We start from the raw sequence: 23,342 nt of genomic DNA on the forward strand, positions 1-23,342 counted from the left end.
TTAGTTTAAAGCCTGTAAGTAGCTAAAGTGCAGTAGAATGTGGTACTGTCTCATTGAGCTCTTGTGTGTGTAATTTCAGCTTGAGCTACTAAACACTGTAAACGGCAGTTTTTTTTTTCTGTAAAGGGATTGCCTATGCAGAAGCAATAATTTTTTTCTCTAATTTGCTGCAAAATAAACATTGTTGAAACTATAATTTATGATGCTACATAACTGGATTTTATTTTTCCCCACAGCTGCCCAATTTAAACTCCTATGACAGCTATTGCAGTAACCAGGTGGCAGCAAAAGCCCTTCTGGACTACAAGAAACAAGACCACAGAGTACATGACTTCCTGCAGCGCTGCTTAGAGTCACCTTTTAGCCGGAAATTAGACTTATGGAACTTTTTGGACATTCCCAGGAGTCGACTTGTGAAATACCACTTGTTACTGAAAGAAATTCTCAGGCATACCCCTAATGACCACCCCGACCAGCAACACCTGGAGGAAGCTGTAAGTAGAAGGTTTTTTGTTTATTTTTTTTGCGTTAAGTAGGGGGATACTAGAACCTCTGTCAGCTTTTTAATATTGTATGTTTCCCTGGTGCAGATTTACCCTTGCACCCTATCTGCAGTGGGGGCTGGTGGTATTTTTTTCTTTATTCTTCCCATGACACATGCACCCGGCCATCCATATGATGCAGAAAAAAACATGATTGATCAGTCCAGGCCATTTTGTTCCATCGCTCCGTTTTCCAATTCTAATGCTCTCATGTCCATTGTAGGCGCTTTTGGCTGTGGACACCCTGAGTGGTCTGCAGCTACATGGCCTCATATGCAAAAAACGGCGGTGCCCTTTCAACACATATAGCTGGATTCAGGTAGGCGGGCGTATCGTTGCGGCGGCGTAGCGTATCGTATTTACACTACGCCGCCATAAGTTTTTAAGGCAAGTACTGTATTCACAAAGTACTTGCCTGCTATGTTACGGCGGCGTAGCGTAAATGGGGCCGGCGTAAGCGCGCCTAATTCAAATGAGGAGGTGGGGGGCGTGTTTTATGTATATTAACTGTGACCTGACGTGATTGACGTTTTTTACGAACGGCGCATGCGCCGTCCGTGTACATATCCCAGTGTGCATTGCGGCAAAGTACGCCGCACGGACGTATTGGTTTCGACATGGACGTAAATGACGTCCAGCCCTATTCACGGACGACTTGCGCAAACAGCGTAAAATTTTCAAATTTCGACGCGGGAACGACGGCCATACTTAACATTACTAGTCCAGCTATTTGATGGAATAACTATACGCCTGAAAATGCCTTACGTAAACGGCGTATCTGTACTGCGTCGGCCCGGGCGTACGTTCGTGAATCGGCGTATCTAGTCATTTACATATTCTACACTGACCGCAATGGAAGCGCCACCTAGCGGCCAGACTAAAAATTACACTTTAAGATACGACGGTGTAAGACACTTACGCCGCTCGTATCCTAGCCTAATTTAAAGTGGATGTAAACCCAAAACATTTTTTTTTTTTATGTCATAATGTAGAGTATAAGATTCCCTATCATCTGTGCCCAGTCTTGCCACACAGAATTAATCCAGCGCTGAGCAATCCTCTTTTAATGTTCAGTGAAAATTAACAGAATTCCAGATAAAAACTTGCCAAATTATAAAGTCCGTTTCTCTGTTCTTGCTTTGTGTTACAGGTTATTTACATATCCTGGTAATATACAATGAACTTTGGATCACCTCATATTATGGTAAACATAACATAACATATAATAAACATGTCCAAGCTAGATATGTAAATAACCTGTAACACAAAGCAAGAACAGAGAAACGGACTTTATAATTTTGGCAAGTTTTTATCTGGAATTCTGTTCATTTTCACTGAACATTAAAAGAGGATTGCTCAGCGCTGGATTAACTCTGTGTGGCAAGACTGGGCACAGATGATAGGAAATCTTATACTCTGCATTTAAAAAAAAAACACATTTACTGTTAGAAATTTGTTCCTTCGAGAAAAATGTTCCTGCTCTTTAGAATTTTCTCATGATTCGAAAATCAAACGAAAGGTGCAGAAATTAAACTTTTCTATCAAACTTTTTCTATTGTATGGCCAGCGTAAGACATATCTTTCTGCCAGCTGAAAAAAAAACGCTTTACATAAGTGGTATTTTTTTTTAAGAAAACTTATTGGAGTTTTAATAAAAGCGTCAGCTCCTACCTATCTTTGTGACACAGAAAAAATCGCTAAGGGAGACAGTCACGTGGCTGGCTTGCTACATTGATTTAGAAGCTTTACACCCCTGGTGACCAAACAGCGACCCTTTGGTGCTCTTTGTGTGGCCCTCAGGGTCCCTGCAGACACTAATCTGTGTTTCCCTATTGCCCTGATATAGTATTGATTTGTGGCAGCCTCATGTAAAATATCTCTAGTCTGTTTCCTGCAGCATGTCCACAGTCTCTGACCATCTATTCTATTATATCTGCAGTCTCTGATCCTCTCTTGTATCATGTCTGCAGTCTCTAATCATCTCTTGTATCATCATGTCTGCAGTCTCTGATCCTCTCTTGTACCATGTCTGCAGTCTCTAATCATCTCTTGTATCATGTCTGCAGTCTCTGATCATCTCTTGTATCATGTCTGCGGTCTCTAATCATCTCTTGTATCATGTCTGCAGTCTCTGATCTTCTCTTGTATCATGTCTGCAGTCTCTGATCCTCTCTTGTATCATGTCTGCAGTCTCTGATCCTCTCTTGTATCATGTCTGCAGTCTCTGATCCTTTCTTGTATCATGTTTGTAGACTCAGATCATCTCTTGTATCATGTCTGCAGTCTCTGATCCTCTCTTGTATCATGTCTGCAGTCTCTGATCCTCTCTTGTATCATGTCTGCAGTCTCTGGTCCTCTTCTGTATCATGTCTGCAGTCTCTGACCATCTCCTGTATCATGCCTATAGTTTTTGACTATATCCTGTTGTGTCTCTGATATTAAATATTCACTGAATTCTTTGGTGATGTCAGGGGCCAACATTTGAGGCCCCTCATATCAAGAAAGTTGACCACCACTACTTTACACTATTCTTACCCTTCTTGCACAAACCTAAATTTTGAAAATGAATTTATCCATAGGTATAGTATTTTTGTTATATCTGCAGAGCAGAAAATATTTTGCAACAAACTGTGAAATATATGTTGGCTTTATTACACTCTTACATAAAAGACAACCTTCATACTCCTGGCATTGTACCCCTTTCAATGTTGGCATCTATTATATGGGTACACTCATGCAATGATTTAAAATTATCCCTTGCATAAATAAAAATATTTCTTTATATATGATTTAGATGTTCTATATACGTACACACTTGTTCACAGACATCCTGTACCTTTCATGGGTATCTGATCCATCGTAAAGTAAAACAAACGGCCCTTTGCTTGACCTGTTTGATAAATATGGTGTTATTTTCTAGTTGGACAGGAGTTTATTAAACACTTCTGGTGTATTTACATTTCGAAAGAGCCTTTTCTAATAATGTCCTCAGGGGATATATGGCGTTTGCTTAAGAAAATTCAGCATAGTCCTTAAAGAGGGTTTTTTTTGTTTTTTTTGACAACCTTCTGTTGTCAGAATATTTGATTACCGAGTTCAGTGGAAAGTTAAATTCAGTAGAAGAAAAATTAACAAGGCCTTTAAATAATGCAATAACTTCTGTTTGGTTCTGCGCTATTTTTGGTTTGGTCTTAATGGAAATTTCACGTAGAGATGACACTATCATCCTTCATTCATTCTTCTTAAATATTCTATGTACAGAATCACAGTAGGTTTAAATGATTTTTTCTTTTGCTTTTTGGCAGATTAATATGGTTCAGGGAATCGTTGCTGAAATTAATGTAAAAACTGGGGAGTCGGAATGTCACTATTACAAGGAAAGGCTGATTTATCTTGACGAGTGTCAGAAGGATCCGCTGATTGATAATTCCCGAGCACTGAGCTGTCATGGAGAGCTGAAGAACAACAGAGGGGCGGTGAGTATGCCATTAATAATGGTCCTTTGATCTTTTCTATACATATTGTAACAATGTTATTTGGTTATCCTCAAGCCTCGTACACACGACCGAGGAACTCGACGGGCGAAACACATCGTTTTCCTTGTCGAGTTCCTTGTTAGGCTGTCGAGGAACTCGACAAGGCAAGTTTTTCCATTTCCATCGAGGAAAAAGAAGACATGCTCTCTTTTTGGCTCGACGGGATCCTCGACAGTTTCCTCGTCAAAAAATGTACACACGACCGGTTTCCTCTGCAAAAAAAAAAATCCCAGCAAGTTTCTTGCTGGTTTTTGCCGAGAAACTCGGTCGTGTGTACGAGGCCTTAGTCTTAGAACCTATTTAAAATGTTGGCACAAAAAAAGTACAAATAGTTGTGATAAATACGTTTTAAGCAGTTTAGTTCAGTTTCACGAATGAAGGCCAATCTGTGATTGGATCCTGTGTGTTACAATGTTATTAGATAGTGCTTCAGATGATTAGTAGTTCTGTGTCTTGCATACCTTTTAGTAAAGTTTTGCCGGATATATGGAACTGTTGCAACTATATTGAACAGTACTTTGAAAAAAGAAACACATCTACGTAGTCGTGGAAGTCGGTGTATTGCTCAAATATATACGTGGGCGATACCGAAAGTAATGACATTACTATTTTATTACCATACTCAGGTTGTTTAAATTTCACACTCTTTTCTAAAGTAATGTTTTTCTTCTTCTTTTTAATTGCAGGTAAATAATGAAATCCAAGCAGAGACAACGGGCTGTCATTGAGTTACACTTGCTGACAATTCATGTCAGTGGTCGCAGTTGATGGCCTCCCACTGTGTGGGTTGTCTTCAATGCTGGATTCCCCTTTCCTTCCTTTAAACTTTTTCATCCATCTGTGCACATTGCTTTTGTCAATGGTGTCATCTCCATAAACCTCTTGTAGCCTTCTGTGGATGGCAGACAGCCTGCACCACTCCTTCGTCAAGAACTCACTGACAGCACGTTGCTTCTGCTTGGAATCTATTATTTACCTGCAATAAAAAAGAAGAGTTACTATAGGAGCATGGGTCTTCAAACTATGGCCCTCCAGTTGTTTGGGAACTACAATTCCCAACATGCCTAGTCATATCTGTGAATGACAGAGTTTTACAATGCCTCATGGGATGTGTAGTTCCGCAACAGCTGAAGGGCCGAAGTTTGGAGATCCCTGCTATAGAGGAAGAGTTACCCTACCAACATGTGGTTATGCCCACTTTCGCATTACTTTTGCTACAGCCCTAGTATAAATTGGCTGTATCATATGACTGTCCACTAATATCTATAGTCGCTTCTTATGTAAGAAATGTGATGGCAGTTTCACTTTTAATTGGCTGCATTTTGTAAATGTTAATGACAGCTAAAGGTCATGTGCTTCATGGTAAATGCACAACTCTTTTATGTCATAGCCTTAAACCAGGTCATGTAAAGTAAAACCTTTCTTCCATCAACATCACGCACATCAAGCATCTTAAACCCCCACACCCAACCCTCAGAAATGACCTTTCAACAACAGCATGGTTTGACATCAGACAGAAGAAAATCACTTTGATCACTGGCTTTGTAACTCCTGATCTGCCCCTCCATATTGTCTTGTTATTTGTGCTTATAACATAATTATTGACAAGAAAAGTGTTCCCTGTATTACTTCTCCCAATGTTTGATGGCACATGTCAGACATTTACTTAACGTACTTGTGAAAGAGGAAGCTTGGGAGTTTTCTGAAGTATTGGATTTCCCCACTAGTGACGTTTCATTTCTTTTCTTAAATTCTTCAATATAATTTGTCTTTTGAGTTTCTTGAGTGATGTTACATAGTTAGGTTTAAAAAAGACACAAGTCCATCTAGTTCAACCATAAAGTAAATAAAATAAAATGTTGGCTTTAGAATAAAAATAGTTTGTATCCCCTTTCACTGTATGTTATCCTTTTAATAAATTATTTAGTCTCCTACTGGTGTAAGGCAAAGTTGTGTTGTACTGGGAGAAAATGAAGCTACTACCATATATACCCCATATCTGTATTTGTATGCTTAGTAGGAAGTTGGTGAGAACTTGGAAAAGCTTGGGAAATTAAGTCTGATTTTGTATTTGGAGTGTGATATTGAGGTGTAGCAATTATGATGGCTCTCCAAGGGCTCGCAGGGCAAAGCAACGGGTTCATTTCAATTCTCTTTACTTGAGCTGTACATCTTAAAGACTGTTACTAATTGTTTCTGTCTTTAACTTAACCTAGTTATTTTTTTGTCTTCTAGAAATTCCATGTGTTCTTATTTCAAGAAGTTCTTGTTATTACCAGAGCCATCACGCAGAATGAAAAACTTTATTATCAAATCTACCGCCAGCCAATTCCTATAAAGGATCTCTTACTGGAGGATTTACAGGATGGGGAAGTTCGTGTTGCAGGGTCTCTACGTGGTGCTTTCAGTAACAATGAAAGAAGTAAGTGTGATGGTGTTATGTGCCTTTAAATCTAGATTAAATTCTAGAATGTGTTGTTGTACCTTTATGGATATATAAATACACATGCCTAATTATAGTAAAAATAAAAACAGTAAAGACCATCTACAGGAGTGGTTCATGGGGAAAAATGTGAAATAATGAACTGGTAAAATTGCTCACATAGTACCTAACAAGACAGCATAACCATACAGCTATTTCATGCTTTTTGGTCAGCATCATGCAGTATCTGGAAACCATGGCTTCTATGTAGTAGGGATTGGGACCTAACAAGACAGTATAACCATACAGGTTATGGTGAGAAGGAACTTAAAGGACAAGTTCACTTTAAAAAAAAAATGCTAATTTTTTGCAGGTAAAAAAAAATGTGCATTTATTATTTTTTGTTGGAGGAGCATGGATAGCATTGCACCAGCGATCAGCAGCTCACTATTGCCATGCAGGTCTCCTGCACACTGCCAGTGTATGGGCTTACCCATACATCCCATACAGGCAAGCCGATACTCATGGACAGGAACACTCAATGAACTACCATGGTGCTCCACAGTGCTGTGGTAGTTCATTGAGAACTACAAGCCGACAACCGCTAAGCCTTGTGGACAGAGGACACGCAGATATCACCTACTTTTCATTGTTTTGAAGATCTCTTCTCATCTTTGGTCAAAATACATTTCAAGACCTTTTTTTCACAATCTGGTGAAGAACCCCTTCATTTCTATAACTTGTAGGCATTGAGGCTTCAGAAGTTGTACATAACCTCAGGCGCCAACCTTTTGTTGAACAAATCCTTGGTCTTAACCCAAAAATAATCATAATGCCTGAATAACCATGAGCAATAGCAGTCTAGCGTTTTTTTTGGAATGTGAGGAAGCCATTCTAGGATTATACATTCAGCTTTTGTATTTAGTCATTTGTGAATTTGGAGACCCGTGTATGTTCAGCCTGGTTTAAACAGCTAGCTCTACCCAGGCAGTAGGAATGTTTGGGGACTAATCAACTACTGTTGGGAAATCTTTAGAAAGGCAGATAAACTGGTATGATATGAGATGCAGTATGCATTGTCCACCTGACGTAAGGACAGATATTATTTCAATAATGGTTGCTCCTAATGTAGTCTACAGCAGTGTTTCTCAACTCCAGTCCTCAAGGCGCCCCAACAGGTCATGTTTTCAGGATTTCCTTTAGATGAAACGGCTGTGGTGATTACCAAGGCAGTGAAACTGATCAAATCACCTGTGCAAAATAATGGAAAGCCTGAAAACATGACCTGTTGGTGCGCCTTGAGGACTGGAGTTGAAAAACACTGGTCTACAGGATAGGCAAATGTTGCCAACCCATCTTCAGTAGTTAAACTAGATTATAGTCTTCTATTTTCATATCTTTACATATCTGAAATATATTCTATGGCTAAAACTGCATGCTTACCTTGTTCCTGTTATGTTTGTATTTCCAGTAAAGAACTTTTTCCGCGTAAGCTACAAGAATGGCTCTCATCCACAGTCTCATTCTCTTCAAGCAAATGACACTTTCAACAAACAGCAGTGGGTGAATTGCATCCGACAGGCCAAAGTTTCAGTTCTCTGTTCTGGAGGGGGGAATGGCATGCTTCCTTCAGAAGGACATTTATTATTATCTGCAGAGGGATGTGGTGATGCTCAGCTGGCCACAAGATTTGAACAAATGGACCAGTCAGACAGTATCTCAGACTGCAGTATGGACACAAGTGAAGTCAGCATGGACTGTGAACAGATGGAACATAGGGACTGTAGCATACACAAACAGGTTGAGAGTGATATTTGACCAGTCCTGGACTGCCTGTTACCTGTACAGTATTTGCATTCCACAAATGGAACAGTTGCTGAAGCACTTTTGTATAATTTCTTCAAAAGGGTGTCATCCTGTCTTGCATTACCTATGGACAACATTACTTTACCAACCACCCTTGACTGCAAGCCAAGACGAGATCCACCCCTATCCTCTGCTATGTTGTGCATTTGGATAGATGATAATTTCTCAAACAATTCCACCAGCATGCTGGTGAGAAGGGGGTTTTCAAACTACTGTCAATATGTGTATACATATACAAAACAAATATATGTTTACTGTAAAAAAAAAAAAATTCAAGGTGTTACTATTTTTTCCTATAGATGTGTCTTGGATAAAGGCTGAAACAAAAACTTCATAAAAGGCAAAGGAAAAAGGTTTTACAGTGATTTAAAGTGGTTGTAAGCCCTCACATATATGCAGAGAAGTGAATGGCCTCAGGTGATACACAGAGATGAAACAAATCCTCTGACGTAAGTTGTAACTGTGTATCTGCAGTCGTTTCCTCTCTGCATCCATTCAAAGTCCAGAACTTATAAGCTGTTGTGAGAATTCAGAAAAGTGGGCTGAGCGCTTTGCAGAGCTCAGTTAGGAGAGCTCTGGGAGCTGATTGGCGGGAAGAGACACACCCCCTCCACATAGCACGCAGGAACAGAGCTGAGGCTGTCAATCAGCTGGAGGTCCCTCCCCTGTCACCATTTATCTTTTGGTGTCAGTAAAACTTGTCAGAAGTGACTCATGCCGATAGCAGAGGAACGAAGCAGCAAACAGAAATTACACTTAGTGCTCTTAATTGAGACATGTACACACTATAGAGTGAAATGATTTGCTTATATTTCATGTCTGAGGTTTACAACCACTTTAAATCTACACATTATCAGTTGTGTGGACACTGGCTTGATGGCCAGAATATTGTCACACATGTTCCTTTACGACTAAGTTATATATTTTTTTTAATGGTCGTCACCAAGTTATATTTATGTGTGGTATCTGTAAATGCTTATAAACCACCAAATTCTGTAAAAGGATTTAAATAGACCCGGATGACCATTGTGCGCTGAATATTTTTGCAGAGCAAATAGATCACCATATCGCTCAATCTGATACCACACTAAATGACTTAGAATTCACACAGCGTAAGTGACAGCCATTAGTGCCAAGTCTAACATAAAAACAAGCATCACCTCAGAATGAGCTAAAAAGAATTGGGGTTTATTTACTAAAACTGGAGAGTGCAAAATCCAGTGCCGCTCTGCATGGTACCCAATCAGTTTCTAATTTCAGCTTGTTCAATTAAGCGTTGACAAAAACAAAATGGAAGCGGATTGGTTTCTGTGCAGAGCTGCACCAGATTTTGCGGTCTCTAATTTTAGTAAATCAACCCAATTGTGTAGACCATAATACAAACTTTTCGTGACCCTCAGAAAAACCTCACACAAGTCACCTGTGTATTTTTGTTCTTGAGCTAAGGCTTGGTCACTTGTTATACTGTCTCTTGGAATGCCCTCCACTGTAATTAAGTATAATGTCATCTTCATAAGATGAACATCAAAAACTGGAAGATTCATTGTCCAGCTACTGAGAGGCACTGTAAGCCCAGCCAAATACTTTTTTTTACCAATTTACAAGAAACCAAATTTCCCCCCATAAATACCTAATAGAGGTAGGCCATCAAAATAAGTAATTAGATGGTAAGCTTTTTAGATGGTTACGGACTTCAGTTGGACTGGTGTCTTGATCGTTTAACTACAGAGATTAAATCGCATTAAATGTATTTAGAAAATAATGGCTCACCCCTGTCAGAACCACTTGGCATGTTTTAAAGCTTTATCCACTGTATATTAGGCATTGGAAAATAAAATGTAGGATCAGGATTTTTTTTAAAAGGTATGACCCTAGAACACTTTAAAATGGAAACCCTTGTCCCACCTCTCCCCCAGGTCCTCCTCATTACTGGACGCATAAAAACACTAAACTGCAATTTAAAAATGGCCGCGGGGGGCGTTCTCGCTAATTTACACTGAGAAATATGTAAATCAGCGAGATACGGCAATTCACGAACGTACGCGGACCCGACGCAGTGTTGTTACGTTTACGTAGCGGTTTTCCCGGCGTATACTTACCCCTGCTTCTATGAGGTGCAGCCAATGTTAAGTATAGCCGTCGTTCCCGCGAATATATATTTTTTTTTACGTCATTTGCGTACACCGATTCTCAAACCCGATCGTCGCAAGTTACGCTCACGCGGAAACCACTGACGTCCTAGCGACGTCAGTGGGAGCAATGCATGCCGGGAAATATCGCGGACGGTGCATGCGCATTTAAATCGGCGCGGGGACGCGCCTGATTTAAATAGTACACTCCCCCTAGCCGCGGAATTTGAATTCCGCCGGGGGATTTACGATCCGCCGCCGTAAGTTTGGAGGTAAGTGGTTTGTGAATTACCCACTTGCCTCTCAAACGCAGCGGATCTTAAACCACATAGATCACGCGGATCTAAAGATCCGCTGATCTATGTGAATCTAGCCCATAGTGTCTGGACAGGTAGTAGATTATTTTTATTAGTAATGACTGGGGCCTCAGGTGGGTGAGTGAATTATATTTACAGTTCTTAAGGCTTGGTTCACTCCTACAGGTCTGAACAATTGTGGGCACATTCCTGTGCATTGCGTGTAAGCAGCCCATTAATTTCAATGGGGTAACCTATGCGTGAGACATGTGGAAAATAAGTCCCTGAATTTAAAATTGCATTGCACTGTTTTCGCTGACTTAAAAACACATGCATTTGCAGATGCACAAGAGTGGTATTAACAATAAATGGCACCTCTGCGTGTCTGCTAAAGGGCATGTATTCCCAAGACACAAAGGTCTAAACCTAGCCTAAGACTGGCCATACACGGTTCGAATCTTGGCTGGTTCAGCAGGAGATTCGAGCATTAATGGGCAGGCTGAAGGCACCAAGTTGATCGAGCTACTGCTATAGCCGATAGTGATAATCGCTGTCTTCTCCTGGCAGGGACGGCTTCCCCTGCCTCCCCACCAGGAGAAGACAGTTGCCAATTGCCCTGTCAGCACTGTCTGTGTTGACGGGGTAACCATGTGAATTTCCAACCCATGGTTGCAGGAAAGAAATGTACTGTGTATGGTGAGCCTTAAAGCCTCACACACACGGTACGATTGTTGGTAGTGGATTGTCTGTTGACAGACTGTTGTCCTAAATTCTTACCGTTAGTACGCTCCTTTTGACAATTATTGTCCAATTTTCTGCCAACAATTGTTGAATGACAGGCTGGTAAATTTTTAGTGGACAACGGCTCCACGTCTGATTTTTGTATGGTCAGTACACAAATCCATCACACAAAAGTCGAAAGTACAAACACGCATTCTTGGAATCAATGCTCACCAAACACAAAATTATCAGAAGGGGCCCAAAGGGTGGCGCTCAAGAGCTGAAATTCCTTGTAGTACGTCACTACGTTCCTGTTTGTGGCATGAGAATTGTGTAACGTTAGTATGCAAGACAAGATCCTGGCACACGCCCTTTTGACAAAAATCAGACGCTCGGTTGGCCAACAATCGTACTGCGTGTACGAGGCTTTAGAGTCTCTGCCTGTTATTGGCATTGTTTTAAACTAAGATAAGTAGTATTACTTTCCTACTTTGGAGAGTAACATTTTATGAAATTTGAAAAATCTAAATAAGTCTATCAGAAGCTGATAATCAATTTGAATGTTGCATCATGAGGGACTGAAGTAGCTCATATGATGCAGGAATGTATGTTGCTGCTTTGAAGGTGCACAGAAAAAATATACAGGGCTATATTTAATGCTTAAAAAAAAATACCATCTCTGACACCTATTGTAACATCTATTATGCTCAGGTTTGTGGTGGGTAAACATAGTCAAGTCACAATTATTTAAATGTTTAATGTTCTTACAACAGTAAAAACAAGTGGTGGTGATGGCGGTGGGGCTGGACTCAGAAGGGTTTGATTTTGAAGTGCCACTATCCTCTACCTTCAGTAATATATTTTTTATGTGACCCACATATGATATCTTAAAGTACAGAATAAATATTAAAAAAATTGAGTTTATTAGGCATAAGCAATATACAATAATGTGATCTTATCAACTTTCAATGTAACACTTTTAACCCTAATACATGTCAAAAATAACCAATATTGGGGTGCTGTGGGCACACATCAGGCCTTTGTCGATGAACTTCGATCAACAAATTCAGTGTCTTCTTGATATCAGTTTTAGGTGCTTCTGGGATCATTCAGAAATCGTTGAGTGTTAACCAGCATTTACCTTTTCATCAACTTTTATAGGAAAAAGAGTAGCCCTGAGGCTAATAAAATCCTGTTAACACTGGCCCTAAAGTGTTGTGAGAAAAACATGGGGCTGCCTCTGCTGACCTCTCTATTGAAAATGTTTGTTACCTGTTTGACACGATGATGTGTTGACTTTAAATTGTATTTACACTTCTGCAGCCAAATTGGGATTATTACTATATACAGGCATTATATAGCGCCAACAGTTTGCGCAGTGCTTTACAACATTAGGACAAACAGTACAGTTACAATACAATTCCATACAGGAGGAATCAGAGGGCCCTATCTGCTTACAATCTAAAAGATAACACCTACTTTATATTTGATACATGCTTCCGTTCACATAGTATAACTTAACAAAAAAACAAAAAAATTGCAGCTTACCCTTTTTAAATGCTCTATCCTGGACACCGCAGCAAGAAAAATCCTAGGTAGTTCTCTTTGTTTATGAGGGGTCTGAGCAGCTGTTTGCCATGTCTGTACTGTGCAGGTAGATCCTCATTATCAATTGGGACTAGGTTTGAACATTGTCTGTTCCAGCAAAGGGTAAAGCCGGGTACACGCTATTAGTTTTTTTTTTTTTCGTTCAACTCTGTGGATTGAACAAAAAAAACCTGACAGCTCTGGTTGGAGCCACTGTACTAACCATGGGAGGTTAGTTCAGCGATCTCCACCCACTAAGCTGTTGTGTTCTGACCGGGGGCAGCCCCATAATCTGAGAGCGCTGATCAGGAGCCGGTCGAATTCTGGTTTTCCAGCATGCATGTCCAACATACACATGAGCCGAATGTCGGACGTTTTTCTTTTTGAACCGGCTATTGTGTCCCGACCTTCAACCCACGTGTACCCGGCTTTATAGGTGTAGAGGCTTAACTTCTTGCATTACATGCTAATGAGGACAGGCTCACTCTAACATTGTTCAAAAAACCTTGCAGTTAGTCATGACACCTCCTCATGAGAAGCTTTTAAAGGGTAAGAAATATTTTCTAGGAATTTAGGAATGTTGTGTGAATGGAAACACTTAAGGCGGCGGTCCACCCACCGCTGCAAAAAATAAAAAAAACAGCAGCTACTCATACTGCACCTGCTGGCTTTTAATAATATGACACCTGTTCTGGAGTCCAGCGATGTCGGCACCGCAGCTGATGTTTTCATCAGCTGTTGGGTGCTGCCGCTGCCATTGCCTTACGGCTTCATGCGCCACTCCTCTCTCTTACTGGCCTGGCGACGGGGGTAGGAGGAGGGAGCCGAGCCGTGACGTCAATATCCGTGGCTGTGGCTCCCGGAGGTGGGAACAGGATACCTGTCAAAGACGGGTATCCTGTCCCCCTTCCCCTTGAAATGTGCCAATTGTGGCACCGGAGAGGGGGAGGAAACAAAGGAGTGGAAGTTCCACTTTTGGGTGAAACTCCGCTTTAACAAGCATATAGTGGGGTTTTCTCAAAAACAAACTGAAAAAGTGGAAATACGCTTTAATGTCATATGATGTCTCTGACCTGTAACAAGATAAAATATTCTACATGTCCCAGGATTGTGGCTGAAAACATTGAAGCCAGGCAACTGTACTTTCCCTATGACAGTCACGTTATCCATCACAGTAAACAGGGAAAAGATTCAACATAACTCCTGAAACAAGATGGCAGTACGTTTTGTTCCATCTCACCAAAATGGCCTGCTTTTAGTTCTTTGTAGCTACTTCTCGTACAGTAAGAAAGAGCTCAAACCTTTCTAACCACTTTAGGCGCAGGAGGACTAGACAGTAACAAAAAGTCATTGTGATATTTAAAATTCATGCTATATTTTATGTGATAGTTTTTATTTTGTATTTAAAGTTTTAATACGGTGAATGTGGTTTATCAAATGTTGTCAGATATGCATTTAGAATGCTGAGTTGCACAAGAACAGTAATATCTGGCAGGAATGAAGAAGTCACACAAGTGTGGCTGTTGCCTAATGACCTTGAATTCATATGAAAAAATAAAATCGCATTCAACTCCCAAAAATGTTTTGTGGTTTTGCAGATCAAAATACTCTAGTGCTAAGACATTTCTAAGAATGAGTTTAATTGGCGTGCTTTTGAAGGAATACCTGCGCTGTAAGATATAAGGAGGTTTTTAGCTTGAAGCAGTGGCGTCACTAGGGTTGGTGTCACCTGGTGCGGTAAAACATGGTGTCACCCCCCCTCTGTCTAGGCTGCCCAGCACCAAGCAGGCAGCGCACGGGCACTGGGCGCACCCCAAACCAGCCCCTGTAAATTATAGTATAGGGCAGTATAGTGGCAGGTTAGGGTAGTATAGAGTGGTATAGTGGCAGGTTGGTGTAGTGGGGTGGTATAGGGCAAGTTAGGGTTGCATAGGGCAGGTTGGGGTGGTATGGGGCAAGTTAGGAGGGTACAGGGCAGGTTGGGGTGGTATAGTGCAAGTTAGGGTGGCATAGGGCAAGTTGGGATGGCATGGGAAAGGTTGGGGTGGTACAGGGCAAGTTAGGGTGGAATTGGGCAGGTTGGGGTGGTAAAGGGCAAGTTATGGTGGCATAGGGCAGATTGGGGTGGTACAGGGCACCCCCCTAGCAACGCCTCTGGCTTGAAGCGGAACTTCACTCGCTCAATCAACATTCGACTATTTTGAATCCTTATGCTGCTAGCATTAGTAAATGGATAGGAAAATATATCTTATTTACTTGTTTTAAACATTTTTTACACTTCTTTAGTTACTTCCTGGTTTCTAGCCCTAGGCAAATGATGTCATACATCCCAGGAGTCTTCGGGAAGGGGTTTTCTCAGCTACCCACGCCCTCCTGCCTGTGTTCCGTCAGAATCAGCGACCTGTCGAATTAGGTAACGGACGTGACATTCTGACCCCCAAAAAAACTGACTGTGCATGCGTCCCACCCCTTTTCCGATATTACACATCAGAGTCATTTTAGCAATAGTGAGCATATATAAATAAATATATTATATTGACATCTGCGATGCTGTCAGATTAGAAAACCTGGTAGCGATGATATGCATGCGCAGCTGACGGAACATCACTTCTGTTACAGTATCTGACTTCACTGGTGTGTAATGTTGGAAAAGTGGTGCGACGCATTCGCAGTCAGTTTATATAGGTTGGAACTTTCCTTTCGTTACCTAATCTAACGTGTTGCCGATTCTGATGGAACTCCTGCATGCCTGAGCTAAGGGCAGATGGATTCTAGGAAGTAAATGCAACATGAATCATCTACCCTTACTCAAAATGGCCATGGCCAGAAATGCTAGGGGGTGTTTTTCTAAGTGAATTTTCAACAAAATAAAGCATGGATACATGGCTGGATGGGGGAGTTTGCTTTGAATATTAAAAAGGAATTAAATAGCGTTTTTGGTCTGTGGTGCTCAGATGCAGTAGAGTTCTGCTTTAATTTGTTGCAAACCCAAACATATTTATTATTTAAAGTGACTGTTAACTTTTACATATTGTATATCCAGTGAAATGACTGGCCTCGGGTGATACATAGAGATGAAACAAACCCTCCTACATAAATTATACTTGTTTATGCCCTTCGGTTTTCCAGAGCCATTCAAAGAGTACAGTTTACCCTTTTGAGCTGAGCTGGTGGGGATCTGATGTGAAATACTGGATAACATACAGTCAGGAGCTAAGTGTAATCTGAAACCTGAGTGGAGGAAATGGACACAACCCCTCTATACAGTCTCATAATGAAACATGCACACCTGAGGCTGTCAATCACAGGCTGAGTGCTGGAGCACCCATCGCCGTCACACATGACGGCTTGGAGGCAGCGTAACCTGCCATTAGAGACTCATGCAGATAGCAAAGGAAGGCAGCAGACAGAAATCTCACTAGGAGCTGGATTGAGGCAAGTACACACTATAGAAAGATATTCTGTGTTTATTTTTTCATTTCAGAGGTTTATAACTACTTTAACCACTTGCCGACTAGCCGCCGTCATTATACGGCGGCAGGTCGGCACGTTCCTGGAAATCGCCGTAGGTGTACGATGGCTCCTTAGAGGAGACGTAGCACGTGCGTGCGCGGCCGCCGTTTGGTGGGGGGACCCGATACACGTGGCCAGCTGCCGCAATGTCCTGCTGGCCACCCGCAATCGGGGGAACGAGAGCCAGAACGGGGATCTGTCAATGTACACAAACAGATCCCTTTTCTGACAGGGGAGTTAGATAGAGATCTGCTGTTCTTAGTGATCAGGAGCAGCGATCTCTCTCCTCCTCCAGTCAGCCCAGCCCCCATACAGTTAGAATCCCTCCCAGGGAACACACTTACCCCCTTGATCGCCCCCTAGTGTTAACCTCTTCCCTGCCAGTAACATTTATACAGTAATCAGTGACTATTTTTAGCTCTGATCGCTGTATAGATGTCAATGGTCCCAAAAAAGTGTCCGATCTGTCCGCCACAATACCGCTAAAAATCGCAAATCACCGCCATAACAATTATTAATAGTATTTTGTAGACGCTTTAACTTTTGCACAAACTAATCAATATATGCTTATTGTGATTTTTTTTTACCAAAAATATATATTGGCCTAAACTGATGAAGACATTTTATTTTGGGGGGGTGTTTATTAACCACTTGCTTACTGGGAACTTAAACCCCCCTCCCAGACCAATTTTCAGCTTTCAGCGCTCTCACTCTTTGAATTAAAATTGCGCGGTCATACAACACTGTACCCAAATTACATTTTTGTAATTTTTTTCCCCACAAATAGAGCTTTCTTTTGGTGGTATTTGATCACCTCTAAGGTTTTTATTTTTGTTAAAAAATAAATAAAAATACCGATTTTTTTTTAAAATACCGATAGGCGCACTGACGGGCACTGATAAGGCGGCACTGGTGGGCACCGATAGACGGCACTGGTGGGCACTGAGAAGTGGCATTGGTGGGCACTGAAGGGCATTGATAGGTGGCACTGCTGGGCACTGAGAATTGGCACTAATAGGTGGCATTGATAGGTGGCAGTGATGGGCACTGATAGATGGCAGTGATGGGCACTGATCAGCACTGGTAGGTGACATTGATAGGCAGCACTGCTAGGTGGCCTGATGATGCACTGACTGGCACCACTGGTGGGCATTGCTAGGTGGCAGTGATGGGCATTGATGGGTGGTACTGATTGGCACTGTGGGCACTGGCAGGCGGTACTTTTGTCCACTGAGGCAGAATTGCCTCTTCCACCGGGGACCAATGTCCTTCACTCAGCAGCCGGTGATCATCTTTTTTTCTCCTCACGCTGTCAGCGCGAGGAAAAAAAAAGATTACCGAGCTTTGTTTTGAACGTAGTAAGGGGCTAAGTGGTAATTGTCGCTCTTTTTTTGTTTATAGCGCAAAAAATAAAAACTGCAGAGGTGATCAAATACCACCAAAAGAAAGCTCTATTTGTGGGGAAAAAAGGACGTAAACTTTGTTTGGGTACAGCTGAGCACGCCCGCACAATTGTCAGTTAAAATGATGCAGTGCCGTATCGCAAAAAATGGCCTGGTCATTAAGGGGGAAAATCTTCCGGTCTATAAGTGGTTAAACAGGTTCTGCAATCTGTGATCCGTGATCAGACAGAGGCCATCTCTTAGTTATCTTGGATCTAGAAACTTGAAAAGAAGGTGAAACTTGAGATACAGAGTTGCAATATAATTGAAGCTCATCTGTAGATCCACCATGAGAACTTTGAGGAGACACTTATCTCTGTAGCTGCCCTATCACTATGCTCCTATCTCAGTGCCATAGAATTATACCAGTTAAGCTGCAGACCATGGGCCGGATTCAGATACAATGGTGTATCTGTCCGGCCCGCGTAACGTATCTCCGATACGTTACGCTGCTCTAACTTTGGGCGCAAGTTCTTTATTCAGAAAGAACTTGCGCCCTTAGTTAGGGCGGCGTAACGTATGTGTTGCGGCGTAAGGCCGTGTAATTCAAATGGGGATGTTGGGGGCGTGTATTATTTAAATCTAACTTGACCCCGCGCTTTTGACGTATTATTTGAACGGCGCATGCGCCGTCCGTAAAATATCCCAGTGTGCATTGCTCTAAATGACGTCGCAAGGACGTCATTGCTTTCGACGTGAACGTAAATTACGTCCAGCCATATTCGCAAACGACTTATGCAAACAACGTAAAATTTCAAAACTCGGCGCAGGAACGACGGCCATACTTAACATTAGCTACCCCTCATATAGCAGGGGTGACTATACACCGGAAAAAGCCGAACGCAAACGACATAAAAAAAAAATGCCGGCCGGTCGTTCGTTTCTGAATCGACGTAAATCCTCATTTGCATATTCCTCGCGTAAAAATACGGAAGCGCCACCTAGCGGCCAGCCTGGAATTGCAGCCTAAGATCCAACGGTGTAAGACACTTACACCTGTCGGATCTTAGGGATATCTATGCGTAACTGATTCTCTGAATCAGTTGCATAGATACGACCGACCGCACTCAGAGATACGACGGCGTATCAGGAGTACCTGGTCTGGAGAGTGGTCAATGGAGAGTGCTAGTGGAGGTTACAAGGAGTCTGGCTGTCCTTTGTGAACATTAACCTCTCCCTCATTGAAGAATGTCTGGTGGATACGGGAAGGAGGCATTTGGTGATCCTGTGACATTGTGAGTACTGGGTACAGGGTTCTTGTGACTGTGTGCTGAATCTCTTGGGTGGAAAAGCCAACAGTATTCCTGCCTGTGATAGTTTCTACAAAAGGGACTCTGTTCTGCTATGTGCACTTGTTCTCACATGGAGAATGCTGAGAGAGACTTAGGAAACTGACATGTTCTCCTGTAAATATCCAGTGAACTTGGCGTATCCCATACTACTCTACACTCTTTGCAAGATGTTCAACAACAAAAACCCTAAAAAAGACACTCCCTAGACTGGTTATTGAGTCAGAATGGTTGAGCTGTTGCTGTGTGCCTCTGCACTAACTCAGGGAAAGAACCTGTTAAATTTACAGTGGCTCCTATTGGGTAGCGAAAGTACCTAAAGTGGTAGTAAACTCTGCTATTTTTTTTTTTTTTTGTAGGGGCCCCCCAGGTGGATTATATTATAATGTGTTTCATGCATCCGCATATTAAAGCGGAGGTCCGCCTAAGAAAAAAAAAATATTAAAAGCCAGCAGCCACAAATACTGCAGCTGCTGACTTTTAATAAATGGACACTTACCTGCCCACGATGTCGGCAGCCGAAGCCAATCAAATTGATCAGCTCTCGGCTGTCCCGCCGCCATCCTCAGTGAGGGAATCTGGAAGTAAAGCGTTGCGGCTTCAACTCCCGGTTTCCTACTACACATGCGCGAGTCACGCTGCGCGTCCTAACTGGTCCCCGCTGTCTTCTGGGACCTGTGTGTTTCCCAGAAGACAGAGGGGGGAATGGGAAGGGGTGTGACACACCCGCGGGAGTCTATAGTATTATACAGGTATCTGCACCCCCTCCCCCCTGAAAGGTGCCAAATGTGACACCTTGAGGGGGGGGTGTTAAGGGTTCCGAAAAGCAGAAGTTCCATTTTTGTGTGCACCTCCGCTTAAACACATTATGGCAGACATGCCAAAGAAGCCCTCCAGCGCTGCAGTGTGATTAATCCGGTGGGTCCCAGGCACTTACATCTTCGTCCAGCCTTCCGTTTGGCTTCAGCCTCTTGAATGGCGCAGACCATGATGATGATGGCACTCCCGCACATGGGAGTCGCTTTGCAGTGGCACATATCTGTACCAGAGCTGCTCATGCATAGCTTAGTGTACATGATGGCTGACAGGCAGGAGTAAGCTTTTATGACAGTAGAGGCAGATTAGTACTATAATTTCAATCAATCAAAATCACTCTATAAATAGAGAATGGGCAGATAAATGCTAGGTCCAAAGGAATGTTTTCAGAGTGCTTGGAGCAGCGTCACCCAAGCATAGGTAAATAGCAGGACTTAGTAGGTTATACAGAATTAATTACACAGTGATCTACACAAAATTTAAATCTCAGAAAAGTTATAAAAGAGGGGAGCAGCTGCAGTTTACGCTGTAGTCAATCCCGGCCACGCTGGTGGATTCCAAAATCTGAAGAGGAGGTGGGAGGTATGTCCGTGCATGCGTGCTCCTTCGTCAGGCCTACCCAATGTGAGAGTATTACTTTCAATAAACCTGCTGTTTTAATATGCTACACATAGATTGGTGCTGCTCTATCTTTCTTTTTCCCTCTAAATGCTAGGTCCACCTTCTCCAATCATAGAGTTCTTTTCATCAGTGGAAACTATAGTACAGCTTTATGATTTGAGGAGGGGGGCAGAAAAGTCATGTATAGTCAGGACCCTTGACAAGCAGCCGAGACAGATCCAGTGGCTAGTATTAGCCCTGCAGCACCAAAAGAAACTAAGGCCCAGATTCTCGTAGATCAGCGCATCTTTGAGCGGGCGTAACGTATCCTATTTACGTTATGCCTCCGCAACTTAGACGGGCAAGTGCAGTATTCTCAAAGCCATTGCTCCGTAAGTTGCGGCGGCGTAGCGTAAATAGGCCGGCGTAAGCCCGCCTAATTCAAATGTGGAACAGGGGGGCGTGTTTTATGTAAATGTTATGTGACCTGACGTGATTGACGTTTTTAACGAACGGCGCATGCGCCGTCCATGGACATATCCCAGTGTGCATTGCTCCAAATACGCCGCAAGGACGTATTGGTTTTGACGTGAACGTAAATCACGTCCAGCCCCATTCACGGACGACTTGCGCAAATGACGTAAAATTTTCAAAATTCGACGCGGGAACGACGTCCATACTTTTTTTTTCACAAGAAAAACGACTTCCATACTTAACATTGGTACACCGCATGTACGCCTCATATAGCAGGGGTAACGTTACGCCGGGAAAAGCCTAACATAAACGGCGTATCTGTACTGCGTCGGCCAGGCGTACATTTTCGTGAATTCGCGTATCTAGCTGATTTACATATTTCTAGGTGTAAATCCGCGTACACGCCCCATAGCGGCCAGCGTAAATATGCAGTTAAGATCCGACGGCGTAAGAGACTTACGCCTGTCGGATCTAAGGGAAATCTATGCGTAACTGATTCTAAGAATCAGGCGCATAGATACATCGGCGCAACTCAGAGATACGACGGCGTATCTGGAAATATGCCGTTGTATCTCTTTTGAGAATCTGGCCCTAAGAGAATAGGCACCAGCATAAGGTACACTTTTCATTCAATGTAGGTACTGTCCTTGTGCTAACTTAAAAATCAAAACAAAAAAATGTAGGGCCAGATTCACAAAGAGATACGACGGTGTATCTACAGATACACCATCGTATCTCTGACTTACACTGGTCCTATCTATGCGCCTGATTCATAGAATCAGTTACGCATAGATAGGGCTAGATCCGACAGTGTTACAATGTGTTACACTGTCGGATCTTTTTTTAAATTACAAAATGGCGCCGGGGGCGTTCCCGCTGATTTACGATAAATAATATGTAAATCAGCGAGATACGCAAATTCACGAACGTACGCGGACCCGTCGCAGTGTTCTTACGTCGTTTCCGTAGCGGTTTTCTGTCATATACTTACCCCTTCTTTTATCAGGCACAGCCAATGTTAAGTATAGCCGGCGTTCCCGCGTCGAATTTGAATTTTCCTACGTCGTTTGCGTACGCCGATTCACGAACACGCGCGTCGCAAGTCCCGCTCACGTCGCAACCACTGACGTCCTAGTGACGTCAGTGGGAGCAATGCACGCCAGGAAATTCCCCGGACGGCGCCTGCGCATTTAAATCGGCGCGGGAACGCGCCTAATTTAAATAGTACACTCCCCTAGCCGCGGAATTTGAATTCCGACGGGGGAGTTAGGATCCGCCGTCGCAAGTTTGGAGGTAAGTTGTTTGTGAATTAGCCACTTGCCTCCTAAACTTGCGGGAGCGGATCTTAATTCACGTAGATCGAGCGGATCTATAGATCCGCTGCGCTACGTGAATCTGGCCAGTAGGCTTTAAGTAGCTTATTTAAAAAAATTCAAATGCAGTCCTTAAGAAATAACAAAGTACAGACACTGTAGGATGATTACATCAGTGTATTCAAGTCCATAGTCCATTCATTTTTTAAAACATGTACATAACTCAGCTGTACACTTTGGAGCGTAGGATCCGTGTTTATTTTCTGACTTCTTTAGGTTGCCTTTAGGGTTTCTGGCAGTAAGTGGAGTTGGTGTCTGGACTAACTCATTTCAGTATATTTAGGTTTCTCAAGTACTACAAGTTATTACCCGTGTTTCTGGTCGTTAGATTATTTTGGCTGTGAGCCATGGGTTTCAAAATAACTGACAGGGTTATACTTTCAAATAATCAAACTTTTACAAAGTAAATATATTCCTAAAAGTGCAGGCAAAGTAAGGAAGTGTGTTTCCAATTGTTGGTGTGAGGATATAAACATACTGTAGATAGGAAAGGTAAGAACGCCAAGAACTAAACGGAATGTTCTCATCTATCTCCTCCATTAATAATAAATAAATGTAAGATTTCATCCACATCCTGATAAAATTCAATTTACAGTATTAATGGCTGTATAAATCTTTGTAAGACAAGTTACTAGTTAATAATGACACATATATATATCAGTCTAGTGGTAGTAATCCTACATAGCTCTCCCTTATTACCTATATAAAACAGTTGTATGTGTACTGAAAGCAACATT

The 23,342-nt window shown here is 42.2% G+C and overlaps 1 protein-coding gene across 5 annotated transcripts in view; it reads left to right on the forward strand.

Annotated features, from left to right (window-relative positions):
• The window catches only part of ARHGEF3 (Rho guanine nucleotide exchange factor 3), a 463,997-nt gene extending 455,560 nt beyond the window's left edge, over positions 1 to 8,437 (forward strand). For all 5 annotated transcript variants that reach the window (XM_040359243.1, XM_040359244.1, XM_040359247.1 and 2 more), the window contains 4 exons: positions 237 to 494; positions 3,848 to 4,018; positions 6,314 to 6,500; positions 7,972 to 8,437. In XM_040359243.1, coding sequence (XP_040215177.1) covers positions 237 to 494; positions 3,848 to 4,018; positions 6,314 to 6,500; positions 7,972 to 8,318 — 963 coding nt within the window. In that variant the 3' untranslated portion in view covers positions 8,319 to 8,437. The remainder of the gene's footprint in view (positions 1 to 236; positions 495 to 3,847; positions 4,019 to 6,313; positions 6,501 to 7,971) is intronic.
• Positions 8,438 to 23,342: the final 14,905 nt, after the last annotated feature.

This window comes from Rana temporaria, chromosome 7 (assembly GCF_905171775.1).
Source record: "Rana temporaria chromosome 7, aRanTem1.1, whole genome shotgun sequence".
In the NCBI taxonomy this organism is placed as follows: Eukaryota; Metazoa; Chordata; class Amphibia; order Anura; family Ranidae; genus Rana; species Rana temporaria.